Source organism: Emys orbicularis, chromosome 2 (genome assembly GCF_028017835.1).
Source record: "Emys orbicularis isolate rEmyOrb1 chromosome 2, rEmyOrb1.hap1, whole genome shotgun sequence".
NCBI classification, from domain to species: Eukaryota; Metazoa; Chordata; order Testudines; family Emydidae; genus Emys; species Emys orbicularis.
Genome location: NC_088684.1, coordinates 234,442,586 through 234,460,831, shown reverse-complemented (window position 1 = coordinate 234,460,831; position 18,246 = coordinate 234,442,586). Strand labels below are relative to the sequence as shown.

At 41.8% G+C, this 18,246-nt stretch overlaps 1 protein-coding gene across 1 annotated transcript in view; it reads right to left on the bottom strand.

Moving 5' to 3' along the window:
* Positions 1 to 4,039: 4,039 nt before the first annotated feature.
* Positions 4,040 to 18,246, bottom strand: part of OSBPL3 (oxysterol binding protein like 3) — a 119,456-nt gene continuing 105,249 nt past the window's right edge. Inside the window, exons 18-23 of the mRNA XM_065398601.1 lie at positions 16,630 to 16,708; positions 12,860 to 13,004; positions 11,261 to 11,405; positions 10,462 to 10,588; positions 6,939 to 7,061; positions 4,040 to 4,136 (exon numbers count right to left, since the gene is read on the bottom strand). Coding sequence (XP_065254673.1) covers positions 4,040 to 4,136; positions 6,939 to 7,061; positions 10,462 to 10,588; positions 11,261 to 11,405; positions 12,860 to 13,004; positions 16,630 to 16,708 — 716 coding nt within the window. The remainder of the gene's footprint in view (positions 4,137 to 6,938; positions 7,062 to 10,461; positions 10,589 to 11,260; positions 11,406 to 12,859; positions 13,005 to 16,629; positions 16,709 to 18,246) is intronic.

Genomic DNA, 18,246 nt, shown 5'->3' with positions numbered 1-18,246 from the left:
TGTGCGCTGTCAGGGCCTTTTCATTTCAATGTAGTTTTTTTTTTTTTTTTTAAATGGACAAATATGAAAGGAAGAACCAATGTTTTGTTCTTACTATGCAGGGAGGAAATGTGACTACATTAAATCTAAATTAAACAAAATGTTTATTTATTTAGTCATTAAAAAGAAAAGCTACACTATACTTCAGGAGGCTGGTATGAATTGCATGTTCATCTTGCCATGAGTAATTGCTTACACATATGGACTATGAATGTGTTTGTATACACACACACACACACACACACACACACTGTTTTCAAGGCATTTTTCTTCCAGATCTGAATATATTTGTAATTAACTAAAGTATCAACAATTAGAATCAGCTAGCTGTATATATGCTGCAGTGGAAATGTGGTGTAAGAGAGACACCCCACAGCTCTAACTTTCTCAGTAGCTTTACCTTTCCCAATAGTTAACATTCATGCTGCAAGCCTGGGAAGCATACAATGAGGGGGGATTGTCAGGTGCAATTGTTTTGCTTTGATATACAAGGAATATTCTGGATTCCTTCAGTATCACAGTGTGTAAACCTGAGTAGTACAATATTAACCCACCTTCCTGATCTGGGAGTTTTTCCTGAACGAGGAGTGAAGGATTAGGCCTGTGTACCAAGTCATTGGCAAAAATGAATTTTTGCATTAGCTTAGGTCCTAAATTATCCAGGGGGGGTCCCAAACTGTAGTACGCTTACCCTGAGGGTACGTGAAACATCTCTGGGGGAGCAGTACATGGGAGAAATTGGTGGATTTTATTATTTTATTTATTGCATTTTCGTAATAGGCTAATCAGACAAAACTTTAAAACTCTGTGGGAATTTGTTATATACACTACGGTACTTAATTTACTTCAAGATGTACCAGTGAGAACACAGAACCCTCACCTCTAATCACCATACAGAATGGGTTCAGTTGCCTAGCGACTGTCCAGTCTAACTGAGCTCAGAATTTAGGGTTTTTACCCCCCCTCCCAGTTGTATACGTTGCACTATATCTGTATGTAAGAGTGAAATATGGACAGATGGCTAAAGACAGGTTGTTTTAAGAAGAACACACAAAGAGTCAGTGATGAGACGGGTAGGGGTCCGCAGGCGGCTGGTAGATCTGGAAGGGGGTACACACTAAGAAAAGTTTAGGAACCTCTGATCTAAAGATTTAAAATGGTCACAAATATCCCAAAACAGTATTGCCAACCCACAGTGCTCAAAAATAATGAGTCAAACCTCCCCTTCCCCCAATCATGGGATTCTCTTATACAATCACGGGATTTTAAAACAATGACACGTTTGGGGTTTAGTTTGCCTTCTGGAGTCTGAGTCTTTAGGAGTGTGTGTTTTCAAGCTTTTCTCACAATCATGAGAGCTAGAAATATTCCTAAACAGACTCATGATAAAATTGTGAGAGTTGGCAACACTGCTTAGTTGCATAAACAGCCTGTTGCTTTGGACTCCATTAACTTACGGTTCTTGAGCCAGCTTTTGATTATTAATGAATTAAGCATATTACACGGATTTGGAAAAAACCCAGACAGCATGCAGAAGGTACAATAATGGTCACATCCAAAAGCTATGGTGACACTTGCTAATTGTGACACTGAAACACTTAAATACCACCTTCATCCCCTCCTCACATTTTCCTTGAGAATTTTCTTTGTTAAAGTTAATTTTGTAGGAAAATAATAGTGATGGAAAGATTCCATTTGGAATGTCTGGTAACTATTGGCGGCAGGGCCAACTAGAACATGGAGACGACCTGGGCCTGCTGATGGGGGGGGAGGGAGGAGGCAAAGTGAGGGCAGCCGACTTCAGCAATGTTACTGAGCATGCTCATTCCATGTGAGCAAGCTCAGTACAAGCCAAGTAACTAATCTGGGGGAGCATGTGACCCCCTATGTTCTCTCCCCATGCGTCCCCTCTGATCTAGAAGTAGCAATTAATTCTTGAGCCAGCTTTTGATTATTAATGTGAAAATAAACTAAGATGGAGACGCAACAGGGGATCGGACTGCACAATTCCCACAACTCTCTCTCAAAACAGTCCAACCTTATGCCCAATGGATCAGTTTTCCTGTTGAGTCAGAAAGGCCAAGTTTCACCTGTCTCAAGCTGAGCCTGTATTATTTCAAACTGCTGACTTTAAACAATTATTGTGTCCTGCATCTTTAAAGGCCAGATTAAATACAAGAAAAAAACGCTTGAGTAACATTCTGTGCAAATGAGAGAAAGGCTGATTTGCAAAAAGAGGTAAGCTCCTAAAGTAGCAGCTGTGGCTACGAAATCAGTGGCGTTTTAAAGGTACTACCAGGCAAAATTAAATAATAAATTTAACTGACATCACAGAAGTTTTAAAATGCAACTTTTATAGCACTTGTTTCATGTTATACGTGATACAATAAACTTGCAGTAAACAGATCCAATATTTAAAGGGCTTTCTTTAAGACCGCATCGGAACACAATAAATTGGAAGTTTTTCAAAGCTGTTGATCTCTCTTAAGTCTTCATCTCCCTTAGCTGCAACTTACACCAGTAATAAACTGGTTAAACATAACTTTTGACTCACTCGTGTTTTAATTTGTACAATCTCAAAACCTCCACTAATAATTTACATTTTTTTTATTTTGGAAATTTAAACCAGTGGAAACCTCTCAGTGTTGTTACCACAGAGTCTTGCGCAGGGTTTGCATGCAATAGACCTAGATGATGTGGATCAGGCTTGGGTTCTAGTTTGGCCAGGAATGTAAATTGCTTTGAGAGTACAATTTGTTTTGCTACATGTGCTACTGTATTACTTTGATTTTGAGGGAAGAGGGAACAGCCCACCACCTCCACTCAAATGTGTAATTTTCTATACATCTATTTTCTGCAGTCGTTTGATAGACATACTTCTGATATGCATGAAAATAATACCTATATGTACAAAGAGTACAGAAAAGAGATACAACCAATTTAGTGCAAGACACTTAAATATTTATCTGAACACAACAAGCTGTTAAAGGAAGATCAAAGATTCCATACATGTAATTATAAGGCAGATGGTCTTTTTTTTAATAAAAGATCTTAAATACGCTGCTTATAATAAGAGGTAGAATATATCAAAAATTTATTTAAGAAAACATCTGTTACTTTAACACAATAATTTACTTTACTAAGTTTTTAAAAAGTATCCCTGTTGTGATTTTTGTAGATAAATAAAAGAAGTCCAGCTACGGAAGCATAAGATTTCGTGCTCTATGTCGATTTTACTTACTGGAAAAGAGAGAAAGCTCTTCTTTCATCCGGTCAGTGCTCAAGCATTAAGCAGTGCTTCAAGCCCTTTTGGGGCTGTAAATTTGAAGATTCCTGGTGAGAAGATTTGGTGGTGATTCCTGATCTTCTAGTGTTATGAGTAGCAGGGTAAAATTGTCTAAGTAAGGCAGTAGAATCACAAATACAAGCTCACTATTACCTCTTTTAATAGGCTAGTGACAAGCAAATAAAAACAGGAATTTATTTAATTTCTACAGAAAAAAATAAAAAGGTTACTCAGACTCCAGCACCAGCAGACTTGCTTTGTTTCAGTAATTAAAAGCTGTCTGAGGCAAGAGACAGCTGAACTTCTCATTCCAACCTTGGTAGCCCACTTAAAGTTAATGTAACCATGGCTTCCATTCATGTTTCTTAGCACAGCCAGGAGAGGCTGATATTTTCTCCTTTGTAATTCAATAAGGCATACATTAAATCTGAACGTGCATTATTATCCTTTGGAAAAGTAGTGTTAAAGCTTCTTTTTCTCCCCTCCTCAGCCATTAACATTCAATAATGTTTATTTTATTAAATAGTTTATAAAAAACAGGGTTTTTTTATTCATTCAGACAATCATGATAACAATCAAATAATAAAGAAATCAAATGAGGAAAATATACATGTCAAATTCTAAATTAAGCACAATTCTAGAAGGTACACAATGTATGAAGCGGTACACAGACATAAATCAGAAATACAGATGAGCATCTTCTAAGGTCCTCTTTCACCAGAGAACAGGACTGTCCAGTTTGGAAAAAACAGGGTCTTTTCTAAGATTCATGTATGTTCCATTGCTCACCCAGGAGTCATCTGTGGATTTCCTGTCAAAAGATTAAGCGATTTCCTGAATATATAGCTGGAGACGACTTTGTACTTTTGTTGCCCTTTGGTTTCTTGGTCCTGCCACCCTGCTTTAGGTCTTGAGTTGCCTGATTTTCAGAGGGGGTAAGCACTCACAGTTTGCTGGAATGGTGAGTGCTCAGCACTTTTTAAAATCAGGCTCTAGGCTTCAACCTTGCCTCAAGGTCCACAGCCAACTTCCTGGAAACCCTTGTGAGGATGGTCTTCCTAAATGATCCAGGATATTACTTTTGTCCCCATTGTGACTGTCTGAATCTGGAGGAGTCTTTAACTTCACTCCAAGAATGGCTTATAGCACTAATTTTTACTGCGGTAGTGCTTAGAGGCCTCAATCAAGGGTCAGGGCCCATGGAGATAGGCACTGTACATATAGACAGGTCCTGCCCTGAGAAGATTACAGTCTAACTTTGGTCATAAATGCTCTACATTAAATTAAACAGCCATTTATTCTAAAATTATTTTAAATAAAGCCAGGTTTACTCATTTTAGAAGAGAGAGAAAATCCAAGTAATCAAAGGTAAACCTGTATAAGCCTTATCTGATCTAAGGTTTGGGTAACAGCCTTGCTAGAGATTTTATCCTATTGATTTAAACCAAAGCACATGTCCCACATACTCTTAGAGTGACTCTACCTTCATGTTGACCTGCCCTGGCTCTCTGTTAGAGCTCACTGCTCTCATAATTACACTTCTACCAATATACATTTTACATTATATGTTCCACCTTACCCAATATTTAACCAAATTTTGTTTCTCCAAATCAAGGGGCGTTCCCGCCTGCAATCTGCCTTTGTGGAATATTGAATAGATCAACAATGTCTTCATATTAAAGGATCTGGGGGAATGCACAATTAAACAGTACTCGGGTGTCTTACCTGCTACACTGACTGGTTAGCCTGCTGGATGCAAAGCTTGCTTCCCTTTAGTCAAAATCATAAAGTTACCATCTGAGGGCATGGCTACACTTGCAGATGTAGAGCGCTGGGAGTTAAACGAGCCCTCGGAGACAGCAGCAGGGAAAGCGCTGCTGTGTGTTCACATTGTGCTCCTTGTGACTGTGCAGCATGTCCACATTAGCAGCTCTTGCAATGCCACAATGAGCAGTGCATTGTGGTAGCTATCCCAGTCAGGGCCGGCGCAACCCATTAGGGGACCTAGGCGGTCGCCTAGGGCGCTACAATTTGGGGGGCGGCGACCGTGGCGGTATTTCGGCAGCGGGACCTTCCGCCGCCTCTGTGGGGGGCGGCATTTCGGGATGGGACCTTCCGCCGCCAAGGGCGGCAGAAAAGCTGGCGGCGCTCCTGATCCCAGGGTGCAAGTGGCTGCAGCATGCTTTGGAAAGGGTTTGCAAAGTATGGGCAGAGTATGTCAGCATGCTATGTTGTAAGTTCAGACAGCAGCAGGGGAAAGGGGAAACCTGACATCAGCCCCCACCCCTCACACACACACACACACACACACACACACACACACACACACACCCCTACCGCTGCAGCAGGAGCATTCCACAATAATGGTTTGCTTTGTGTCCCGGAGCAGATAAGCATGTGGGCTGTCAGAAACTGAGCTTTGAAAGGGGATATCTGCATGCCTGCAGCCAAGTTCAAAACAATGACCAGAGTGGCCACTTGACTTCAGGGGATTATGGGACATTTCCGGAGGCCAATCACTGCGCAGTAATGCAACATGTCATCCACACTGACACCCCGGCGCTCCAGCCAGGACACAGAAAGCTCTATGCTTCTCATGGAGGTGGATTACCAGGGGCGCTCCAGCTGCATTAAGTGTCTTGCCAGTGTGGACACCTCAGGAGTTAGGGAGCCCGGGGCTGATTTAGTTTGCTCTCACTTGCAAGTGTAGCCAAGGCCTTAGTTTAGTAGTTATAATTGATATGGGATGATCAGGGGTTAACTCATCCCAACTCCTCAGACACACAAGGAATTTTTTTTAGTCATCTCTTTATATGTACATTGTAAATGTTCCTATGTCTCTCTCTCAAATTCCCCCTCTAAGAGTAAGACTCCTACCCCCACTGCAAAGAATTAATTTCTCATGAATCCCCAGGCCTTTTGCCTAGATAGATACCTGTTCTACTCTGAATCTGGCCCCAACCTTCTTACTTGACCTTGAACCAAGGACACGGCAGGTAAGCGCAATGTCCTCTCCAACATTCACTTTTAAACTTGTAGTCGCCAAAGTCTGCGTTAGCCATTTTATGTTATGAATACAAAGTTTCTCTCCCCCCCCTTATATAGGCAAAACACATTCAAATGATGTAAGTGACTTCATTGCTTGCGTAAAGTGTCAGATTGCTAGCCCAGGAAACAAGCTTGTTGCACATGGAATTCCTGTCAACTTCATTGGGAGGGTTATGCACAGAGGGCTTACACAAAGCAGGTGCCAAGCCTAATCCTTCCACTTCAACTGTGTGCTTTAACTCTTACTCAGGGGGATGAAAAGACAAATTCATTCCCCAGGCAAATTCAATCTGCAGCTTCGGTATGGAGGCTGCCAACTGAGATTTGTTTTCCGGGATTACAAACACAAACAAAAAATGTTTAGGGATGTCATGGGGAAGGGCATATTTGTTCCTTGGCTACTAATCTAACTTTGAAGCAAGTTTATATAGCCAGGTTCCAAAAAAACATGATTGTAAAAGCTGACTCATGGAAATACTCACCCTTTGCCCCTGGTGGTACAAAGCCAGTGCTGTGACACAAAAACTGCACTAAATTACAGTATCTGCAATTTGTTACATAATACCTGAAAAATCTAGGTTGATGCTCCAGGTTATTTTCTTCTAGAACCTTTCGCCGTTCTCTCTGCAACTGTTCAATCCTCTGCTTTTGCATTTCAGCTCCTTCAATATTCCCTTCCTCTAAAAACCTATAGTACAGCAATGATATAAGAGCCAAAGATTATTGGTGCTTCTGCTCTTTGTTTTTGCGATGCCCTCCCGTGGACTCAAAGTTTCAGAATCTGAACTCTAAAATCACGCAGTTTGTAGTTCAGCTATTGTGAACAATTAAATCGGCAGAGCAAGATTATTCATTCACATAAAAGGAAAGTGATGCATCAAACTGGGAGGGGTTGCAAGCACTTTGGAGGACAGGATTAGAATTTAGATTACATTCAATAAAGACAAGTGCAAAGGACCATAGTTAGGGAGGAAAAATCCAATGCACAAATTAAAAAAAAAGGTGAAATAAATGGGTAGGCAGCAGTACTGTGGAAAAGGATCTGGGGGCTATAGTTGATCACACATTGAATATGGATTTCCACCACATCTTCAACAATCACCACCCGTCCATCAAACACTCTCTAGAACATTCCCACACCAGCATCATCTTCAACAACAGAACCCTACAAACAACTATATACAAGAAACCCACTGATCACCACACTTACCTCCACAGATCCAGCCACACCAAGAAATTGGTTTCTACAGCCAGATACCACAGAATATGCTCCAGAGAGAAAGTCCAGGATACACACCTAAACACACTTAAAACTGCTTTCCCCAAACAAGGACACACTGCCAGAGAAGTAAATCGCATCATGGAATGGGCCACACAAACACCCTAGGAACACCTGCTTCAATACAGAAAAAAACCTCCCTAACAGCACAGCCCTAGTTGTCACCTACCACATAGGGGTTCCAATGCGGGGTGGTGTCACACAATTACAATCCATATTTGATGGGGACCACATACTGAAGAAACCTTTCCTGAATCCCCTCTTCTGTTCTTCAAACCACCACCTAATCTTACCAAGCTCAGCATCAGAAGCAAGCTCCTCACAGGCCAGGACACACTAACTCAGAGTGGCACCAGATCCTGCCAGAACAATAGACGCAAAACCTGCGGACATAGCTCCACTGCTATGATAATTAAGGCTGCGAGTCTTTCATGGAGGTCTCAGAAGTCACGGATTCCGTGACTTTCTGGGACCTCCGTGACTTCTGCAGCTGCAGCGGCTGGTGTGGCTGACCCCAGGGCCGCCTGAGCACCTGGAATGGCCTGCCCTGGGGCCAGCCGTACCGGCCGCCGCTCCAGCGGCCCCAGGCAACTGGTCCCAGGTGCTGTCCCAGAGGAACGGCAGCAGGGCCACGGGCCGCGCCCCCAGCCCAGAGGAGTGGCAGTGGGTTCATGGGCTGTCCCCCGCCCCCAGCGGTGGCAGCGTCCACTGGAGAAACACCGCCCCCTCCATAGCACTTAAAATTTAGTTAGGGGTATTTTTAGTAAAAGTCATGGACAGGTCACTGGCCGTGACTTTTTGGTTATTGTCCGTGACTTTTACTAAAATTACCCATGACTAAATCGTAGCCTTAATGATGATCAATACCCCCATCCCCAACACTCTGTTCAATAACCATGGGTCCTACACATGCTTATCACAACATGTGGTGTACCTCATCCAAGGCATCAAATGCGCGGACAACTATGTGGGTGAAACCAGACAATCACTACATTCTTGAATGAACTCACACAGAAACATGATAAAAGACAAAACACCATATCACCTGAGGATGAACACTTTTCACAAAGCAATCACTTTGTATCTGATCTGTCAGATCCTCAAAGAAATCCTAGAAAACACCTTCAAAAGACAAGCCTGGGAACTTAAATTCCTAACTCCACTAGGCTCTAAAAATCATGGACTCAGAGATACTGGCTCCTTACGACAAATGTATAACGCCCCTGACTGCTAACCCTTAATCGCCTACTTCATTTTAAGTGGTTTCCCACAGCATGTGTAACTCCCTTATGCTTAATATGTCTCAACTTGTTATATTTAGCTCAGGCACTCTGGTTACCTTCCCCAGACCTGAAGGAAAACTCTGAGAAGCTCAAAAGTTTGTCCCTTCCACCAACAGAAGTTGGTCCAATAAGAGATTACCTCACCTATCTTGTCTCTCTCAAATTGAATACGAGTGAACCATGTGATGCTGTTGTGAAAAGGAAAACGTCATTCTGGATTTATTACCAGGAGTGTCATATCTAAGATGCAGGAGGTAATTCCCCCCACCCCACTCTCCTCAATGGTGAGGCCTCTGCTGAGGTACTGTGTCCAGTTTTAGCACCATACTTTAAGAAGGATGTGAATGAACTGGTGAGAGTCCAGAGGAGAGTAACAAAAATGATAAAAGGTTCAGAAATCAGTGTCTGAGGAAAGGTTGAAAAAAATTGGGCCTGTTTAGTCTAGAGAAGAGAAGACTGAAGGGGAACATGATAATTCAAATATGTAAAAGGTTGTTCTAAAGCAGATAGCGACCAACTGTTCTCCATGGCCACAGAGTAGCAGTACTAATCAGCTTAGTTTGCAGCAAGGGCAATTTAAGTTAGGTATTAGGAAAAACGTTCTAACCGGAAGGGTAGTTAAGCTCTGGAATAGGTTACCTCAGGAGGTTGTGGGATCCCCATCACTAGAGGTTTTTAAGAACAGGTTAGGAAAACACCTGTCAAAGGTGGTGTAGGTAAACTTAATCCTGCCTGAGCTCTGGAGGATGGACTAGACTAGTGGCTCTCAACCTTTCCAGACTATTGTACCCCTTTCAGGAGTCTGATTTGTCTTGTGTCCCCCCAAGTTTCACCTCACTTAAAAACAAAATCAGACACACAAATACAGAAGTGTCACAGCACACTGGAAGACCTCTGCGTACCCCCAGCAGTATGCGTACTCCTGGTTGAGAACCACTGGACTAGATGACCTCTTGCAGTCCCTTCCAGTCTTACATTTCCCTGATTCTATGAAAACAAGTTCCGTAAGGCCTTGTCTGCACTAGGTTCCCCCCCCGCTTAACATTTCCCATTTTTGCAGTTCTACCGGAAACTCAGACAAGGCACTGATGGCTGTCAACATTTTTAACACCATAGTCAAGATTTTCAAAAGATTTTAGGGAGGAGTCTCAATTTTGGAGTACAAATGGCAACATTTTAGAGGTGCCTAACTTTCAGAGAATGCCAAGCACTCATCCATTGAAAAACAAGACCTTTTCAAAGGTGCCCAAAGTCAGGACCGTCAAATGAAGGCACCCAAAATCACATTGGAAAATCTTGGTCCATAATGACTAGAACTGCTCAAAGCCAGGGGTTAAAATGCTTAAATCTGATCTATGTTAGTGCTCCCACCATTGCTAGTAGTAAGTGGAGCAGCACTGGTGCGAGCAAAGGTGGGAAATGTAAACAGAAAAGTCTATTCTAAACAGCCCAAGTGTGGAATAAAAAGTGACTTCATAAAGAGTAAAGAATACTGTATGAAAAAATATATATGCAAAACATGTTACCTTTGGTCTGGCCTAAATCGTGTGTCAGTAGGTGGTAGGAATGGCCTAGTCTGTGGGTCCAGTTCATTTAACTCTAATGCAAATTGTGTAAATCCATAACACTGCTCATAATCTTTAGGCATGGGATCTAAAAAGAAACACGTATAAAGAATGCAAATTAGGCTTTTATATTTTTTTATGAAATCCTGCTATTTTAACACGCTAAGGCTTTAAAGCTGACACCACCCCAAATAGCTTCCTGGAATCTCAGTCAAAATAAAACAAAAATGAATAAATTACATATTGCAGAAGGGCAAGACTTTATAGCTTGATACCATTGTGGAGAGAGATGGATGCAAACCAAACTTTGTGGGAGTTCATATTTGAATCAGATTGCAGAACTGAACTTTTTGGGCCCATCTTTAATTTTTAAGTACAGGCATCCATTAAACATCTTCAGAAACTTAAAAATATTCCTTTTATTTTTTAGAAATAAACCCCTCATACCTAACACTTGCCCAAATGTGGAATCGAGACCCAAAACAAGGGGAATATAGTGCAGAAAGTAAAAAAAAAAAAAAAAAAAAAAAAAATCCATGATTAGTTTCTTTACCAAAAGTAATATTTGAGAAATCTAATTACACAATTTAGCTTTTCAGATTTAAGTTTTACACATTAGAAGCGGAACAGCCAATTTGTGTACAATAATAATAAACCTGGGCCTAACACATAGCATGAGATGAGGTATGAACATGGGGTAAATTCATTCTCAAGCAAATTTAAATTCTGCACAAAAGTGTTGGTTATACTGGTTACTAACTTGCTCGCCATATGCAGGTTGGTGAAGACGGGGTCCCACAGTATATACTCTCGTGCCATTTCCCAAAAAGCCGATGCACTACTTTCCCATCTCTGTCCATGACACTGCCTTCAATCTCATGCATATTAGGATTCCAATATTTTGCCTATAGTTAAAATGAACAGAAACAACATTGCTGCAAAGATAGAAGTATGAGCTATTTTGCCATTTGGATATGTTATTGTGTAGGACTCATATGAGGGTGCTTTTTCTTAAAGAATAGCTATATGTAAGATCTGGGACACATCCATTCATTTTCATCTACACTACATAGTGTTACTGACATCAAGCAACCCCCAGTAATTTTAACTAGTTGACTTGCAAAACCCCTTTAAATGTTGATAAAAATCTCTGAACGTTCCATTTTTTTAAAGGGAAAAGTTAAGGTAAAGCAGGGATTAGACTTTTATTTTACAAAACCAAAGAGATGGGTCAGATCCATGGCCTATTTATTTAAACTCGTTCACTTCTGCAAATTTGAGAGAGAGATTGATGCTCAGATAAACAGTCCCACTTTTAGCCAGTTTACAATGTAGAATACTTAAGATTTCCAATACATCTCAAACTTTAAAATCTCGGCTCCAAACACTGTATATAATGTCTTTGTAATTTTTCAATTAAAAATAAGCATTTGAAAATCATTTCAGTGCTACCTAGAAAGTGACACGGTACTCCTGGGAACAAAACAACAAAAAATGAAATTTCAAAGGATGTTTTACAGTAGTTTATTTTCCCTGCTGCAGATGCATGGTGCATGCAACAGCACTTACCATGTGGATGCAAGGGATGAAACAAACACTTGCTCCAAGAAACTTAGATAAGGAGAACCAGGATTTAGGTAAGTATCCCAATATAATATGCAAAAGTCTCACTCAGGTAGCAACCAGCCTAGTCACTAGATGCCTCACTGGGTTTCTAGTTGCCATGGGCTTCCAAGAAACCATTTTAATCCGCTGCTAATATAACTTTAAATTGGATGGTCAGGAGTACTTCATGCCTCCTACTGAAGCACAAGCCTTACACAACAGCTCAGCTAAGCTAGTACGCAATGTACACAAAAGGCAGGCGTAGCGTACTGGCTGCTCCCCTTGGACTGTGAGTGCCAGTTCTACAGCTGCTGGTAAAAGACAACTTGAGAGCAAACAGAACAGACTGCCCCACAGGGGTTTAGTGAGAGGCATGTGGGGAATCACCACTAGTGGATACCTAGTGCCTGTCTTTAGTCAGAGGCAGCTGGAAAGTACCCACTCTTCCCTTAGCCTTGTGGTTTCTTTCCATATCTCAGGAGTCTCCTCACACCAAGCAGCAACTTTTACTTTCTGCCTGGCCCTCCCTAATGAAATGCAATTCTTTTAGAGTTCTATTCTCTTCCTGATGGACAAGAATCTCCAAAACACCAGTGTCAATTACAATTAGATCCAAGGGAAAATGGAATCCATAAGCAGTCCAAGGAACAAGAGTACCCTGCTGGACATGACTCTACTATATAGCATCCTCCTTACAGCAGTGCTCATTAGAAAAAAGTATTATCAACAATGCTGCGGTGAGTGAAAGTCACACCTTTATGAAAGTCAGTCTGCAGAGACAAGTGTCGTCATTCAGGTTTTTGATAATGATCTCTCCGTAGTGTTCAATCCATCTTTGCCCACTTAAGATGTTATGGATACAAGAAGTCACCTTATTCCACTCAAAATGGTCTCTGAAACTTGAAGCAAGATAAAGAGGTGAATGATGCCATCTCTAAAATAACCAATGAACTCATAACAATGACTAATGGAGGAATTTTCTTATTCAAAAAAATGTAAAATGAGTCTTTCCAAGTGTAGTCTTCTCTCCCTTTCCCCTCTCCCTCCCAGGCAAACACAATGACACAGCAAGAAAATCCATTTCCCGGAAAAACCTTTGCACTTCTGGTGTAACTGATAGCATTGAATTCAGTTAGTTCTCTTAGCTCATCCAAAATAAAAAAAAACATAGTCCTCATATTGCATATAACAATTGGTTAAGGGAAGGAGCATTAAAATGCCCATTTCGTTAAGTGTCCACTGTTCACAGTCCCTCACCAACATCTAGGGCCTGACTGAAAGCTCGCTGAAGTCAAGGGGAGTCTATTGACTTCAATGCACTTTCAGTCAGGCCCTCACAGCTTGTGCGCTAGGTAAGAGCATAACAACACAGACTTAATTCCTGAAGAGGCAGTTGCATATGAGAGCAAGAGCAAAAGGAAAAAAAATATTAACAAATAAAATTAACTAACAAGGTAATTATATAACATTAACATCTATAGTCCAAGGAAATTCTCCATTTTTAAAAACAATGCTGAGCATTTAACAATGTCTGAAAATGAACAGTTAAAGGAAGGTTGATAAGTGTTCAAATATCCTCTCAGTTCTTATGGTCTCCAATATATATGCATATTTAAAATACCACATTGAACATTCCAAAACCAACCTAAATTCTGCCAATCTTCAACCTATAGAAACCTTCCTGCAACACTACATCAAATACCATTTTCACAGGGATCATTACTTGCAAACTGCACAGGGCCCACAGACCATCTTCCAGTTCACCAGCCCAAAACCACTGATATCTTGCCTCTTACCCTCCATCTACAGATTTCTCCCTCCCCAATTCAGACTTTCCACTATGGACAAGAGACCACGATACATCATCCCCTATTCTCCATGTACAGTCCAGAAACATCACCATTTCCATACCCATGATTCTACTATGAGGCAGAAAGTCCAATTTATTTACCTTATCCTCCCTCTGTGGAATGGAACATCATTACCCTCTCTATTTACCCTCAAAAAATGTGAGGCGAATCCCAGCCTTCTAATACTACAGAATGTCATATCTTTACCCAATCCAGTGTCCACAAACCTTCATGTACTCCATTCATTACAGCAAGCTAGTACACTGATAATCAAGGAGTGGAGAAAGGAGTTGACATACCTGTATCTGTAGAATAGATTTTCAGTTTTAGTCAATGGTTGCAAAGAATTTGAAAGTTCCAATTAAGATGTAAACTTATTCCAGATCTGCAAACACAACCTGAGATCTGAAAGTCAAACTGGATTATCTTGTTCTCTCACGTACCAGTATCATCGCTGGTAATGAAGTATCTGAGGGCCATATCATGATGTCAATAGCATCAATGAAGACTTAACCCCACCTGGGCTCTCAGATACCAAGCTGAGTTTACAGTTGGGGTAGTTGGTAAAAATATTTTTAAAATTCTGAACTGAGCAAATTTGAGATAGCATCATTGAGCCTCAATAAACCTAGAACTCCAGAATACCATTTTATGCAATCGCTTTTCAGACTAGAAATGCATTTTAAGTGACTTGACCCAAATCACTCAAAGTGGATAGAAGAACTAGGAATATTACCCAGTTATCTTGATTCCCAATCCTGTGCTTTAACCATTACACTATGCTTCCTTATCTAATATTTGCCCAAACTCCTTCCCTTTCCTCCAAATCTCTCTATAAACCCACCTGTTACATTAATCATTCCAGTGATAGTGATGCATGGTAATGAGTTTGCTTTACATGACATTATTCAGGATTGTCTTTAGAACAGAAGTTTTTGGGACAGGGACCCACACGGCAAAATAATGAAGAGGATGGCACAGTGTGCCAGTTGGACAGCATCATGAACATTTACAGTGATATATAAATTATTATGTTCACAGATTTTACAAGTTGTATTGCCAAGGAAACCTAGGACATCAAAAGACAAAGAAGAGATGAAGAAGAGGAAAGAAAGTACACAGAGGCAGGGTGAAGAGAGGAAGTTGGTAGGAGTACACTTGTGAATATTTCTCAAGGAATATTGAGAATGTTGGGGCAAGGGTGAGGAACCCCACCTTTAAGTCTTACAGTAGATTTCCAGATAGAAAAATGGCTATTGCTGCTTCTATAGAAGCCAGGGAAAGTGGGAATGGTGCTTGGGGGATCAATTCCTTCCTTTTTGCCCCAGTCTTTTCAACTCCTCCTCTATTCTCTCTCACCTTTAAAATAATTCTTCAGACTAAGATTTTCCTTTCTGTAGGTCTTAAGAGTCCTGTGCTCTACTGAGTCAGTAATTCTAGGACTCAGAAAAGAGTCACTGCTTCCAAAAGGTGCCAATTCAGCAGAACAGGGGACAAGCAGACTAGCGGGGGCAGCAACATTAAAGGACCTTTCAGTATCAAGGATACCTTTTAAATTACAAGGAGAACAAAGGAGGAGGCAGCCACTCAAATGACCCTTCACTGGGGCTGTTTGGCACAAACAAACCAAACAAAGCAAACTACAAGGAATCAGGGTAGGGAGGCAACATCATTTTGCTCATGAATTCAGGGTATGAAGAACAATTTGTGAGAATGATTTTAGGCTTTACTTTTGTGGGTTGTATTTCACAGATCTATGTATACTCTTCTTTAAGTACCACACAGTGCAGAGTCAACTTAACAGGAATAAACTAATAAACGTGGACTCAATCATCTCTTCAAGATAAACCTACTCTTCTTACTTCACCACCCCCTGAGCCTAGACAGGAACTTGATGTAGTATTTGCATTGCCAGCTAATAAATACATATTTTGTTTAATCTGTATATATGTACAAGCTTTGTGTGTCTAGCCAGAGCTTTTAAATGGCAGGTTAATTCAATTTTATTGTTTAGGAAATAGCAGGTTTAAATGGAACACTGCTCAAAACTTTAGACCTGTGTTGTGCAACAAAAGATTGAAATAGGCCAATTGAAATCACCGAGTTTTAATCTTTTGATCTAGTAAATGAGTACTCTGTGCCACAGCAGCACAGGAACACCTTGTCTATTTCTTTTCTTTTTAATCAGAGGATATTAAGCACTGAAGCTGTGTAATTCATCTCATTAGCTGTTGATTTCAGATAAGAATATGCTACTTTTGCTATTTATTAATAATAATTATTATTATTTATATTGCAGTAGGGCCCAGTAAGGACCAGGACCATTGTGTTAGGCACTGTAGAAAACACAGTCCCTGACCCAAGGAGCTCTCTCATTATTAAGGGCAGTTAACGTAGCCAAAGAAAAAAGAGTCCATGATCCCCATATACTACAAGTACAAAGCCTGCAGCCTTCCCTTAAAAAAAAAAAAAAAAAGGGGGTAAATTAATTTTCTCCCTAAGTATTTGTAAAACAATTCTAACTGTGTATGGACAGAAGAGCTGCTAAAGGATTTTAGACTTTACCAATAGCAAAGGCTCTGAGAGGTATACTACCGTACAGTAGTTGGGATTCTGTTTTGTAAATGCAGCCCTGCTTTGTCTGTGGATAGTAACGTGTTGATGCAGCACTTACGCTGGCAGGGTTACATGTGTTGTACCAATTGGAACGATTTCCATGGACTTTCCCCAGAATTTGTTTTTCCATCTCACATCTGAAACAGAAAAACATGGACACATTTAGCAGTAAACACAGGTCAATAAAACAATTTCTGAGCGGAATTATTTTGAAAAAGCATGATGTAATAAAGTGTTTGAGATCCTAACCAAAGTTTCAGCTATTGACCTGCAAAGCTCCATATAGTTTCACATTTTCCCAAGGGATGCATGTCTAATATTTCAACCAGAAAGTCAAAGCCAGAAGTAGAAGAAAATGAAGATATTCTTTTATCAGATTTTGTTCAAATGAATGGAATTTGAATGAACAATTCCTAGATAACATATACTTCATTCACACTCAATATTTTATTAGAACGAGGCCATCTCCAAAAGCAAAACTCATATTTCAAGGAGACTGACTTGTGAAACACACACAAAGATATGGCTTCAGACCCAGTGCAAGATGGTACAGTTCTGGGGTGCAAGGCTGGAGAGCGGGGGGAGGAAATTGGCTAGAGCCTCTCTGTTGTTGGTTCATGAGTGGCTGGGAGATCATTCCTGTAACTCCGTTTGGTGTGTCCCTGCCTCTGTGTGTGTGTGTGTGTCCCTGCCTCTGTGTGTGTGTGTGTGTGCGCGCGCGCGCGCGCGCGCAACACCTGTCAGAGGTTTGTAGCTTGGCAACAGCATCAAAGAAAGAAGGATACCTAGGGTTCCCAACTTTCTAATTGCACAAAACTAAATAGTCTTGCCCTGCCCCACCCCCAGTCACTCCAGCCTCCCCCCCATCGCTCGCTATCCCCCACCCTCACTCACTTTCACTGGGCTGGTGCAGGGGGTTGGGACACGGGAGGAGGTTTGGGGTGCAGCTCCGGGAGGGGGTTCGGGTGTCGGAAGGGGTTCCAACCTGGGGTGTGGGTGCGGGGTCTGGGAGGGAGTTAAGGTGCAGGAGGGGGTTCCAACCTGGGGCAGAGGGTTTGGGTGAGGGTCTGAGAGGGAGTTAGGGTGCAGGAAGGGGTTCGGGATGTGGGCTGTGGGAAGGAGTTAGGGTGCAGGGGGTTCAGACTGGGGTAGAGGGTTGGGATGCAGGACAGGGTTCGGGCTCCAGCCAGGTGGCGCTTACCTAAGGCAGTTCCCAGTCGGCGGTGCAGCGGGGCTAAGACAGCCTGCCTGCCCTGGCTCCGCGCTGCTCTTGGAAGTGGCTGCCATGTCAGAGGTGCGGACAGGCAGCTCTGCGTGCTGTGCAATGCCCACCCCCGCAGCTCCCATTGGCCACGGTTCCCAGCCAATGGGAGCGGCGGAGGCGGTGCTCGGGGCAGGCGTAGCTCGCAGAGCTTCACTGATTGCACCTGCGCTTAGGGGACGCAGGGACATGCCGCTTGCTTCCAGGAGCTGTGCGGAGCCAGGGACCCTGCCTTAGCCCTGCTGCACCGCTGACCGGACTTTTAACGAAAACCAGACGCCTAGCAACCCTAGGGATAACCCCAGGTTGGTGGGACAGAAGGCTCAGCGATCCACAGTCTAGGTTGCACTCCGGGAACCCTGTCACATTTAAAGGTGGTTACATTTAAAGACCAGTATATTGGAAACATCTCAA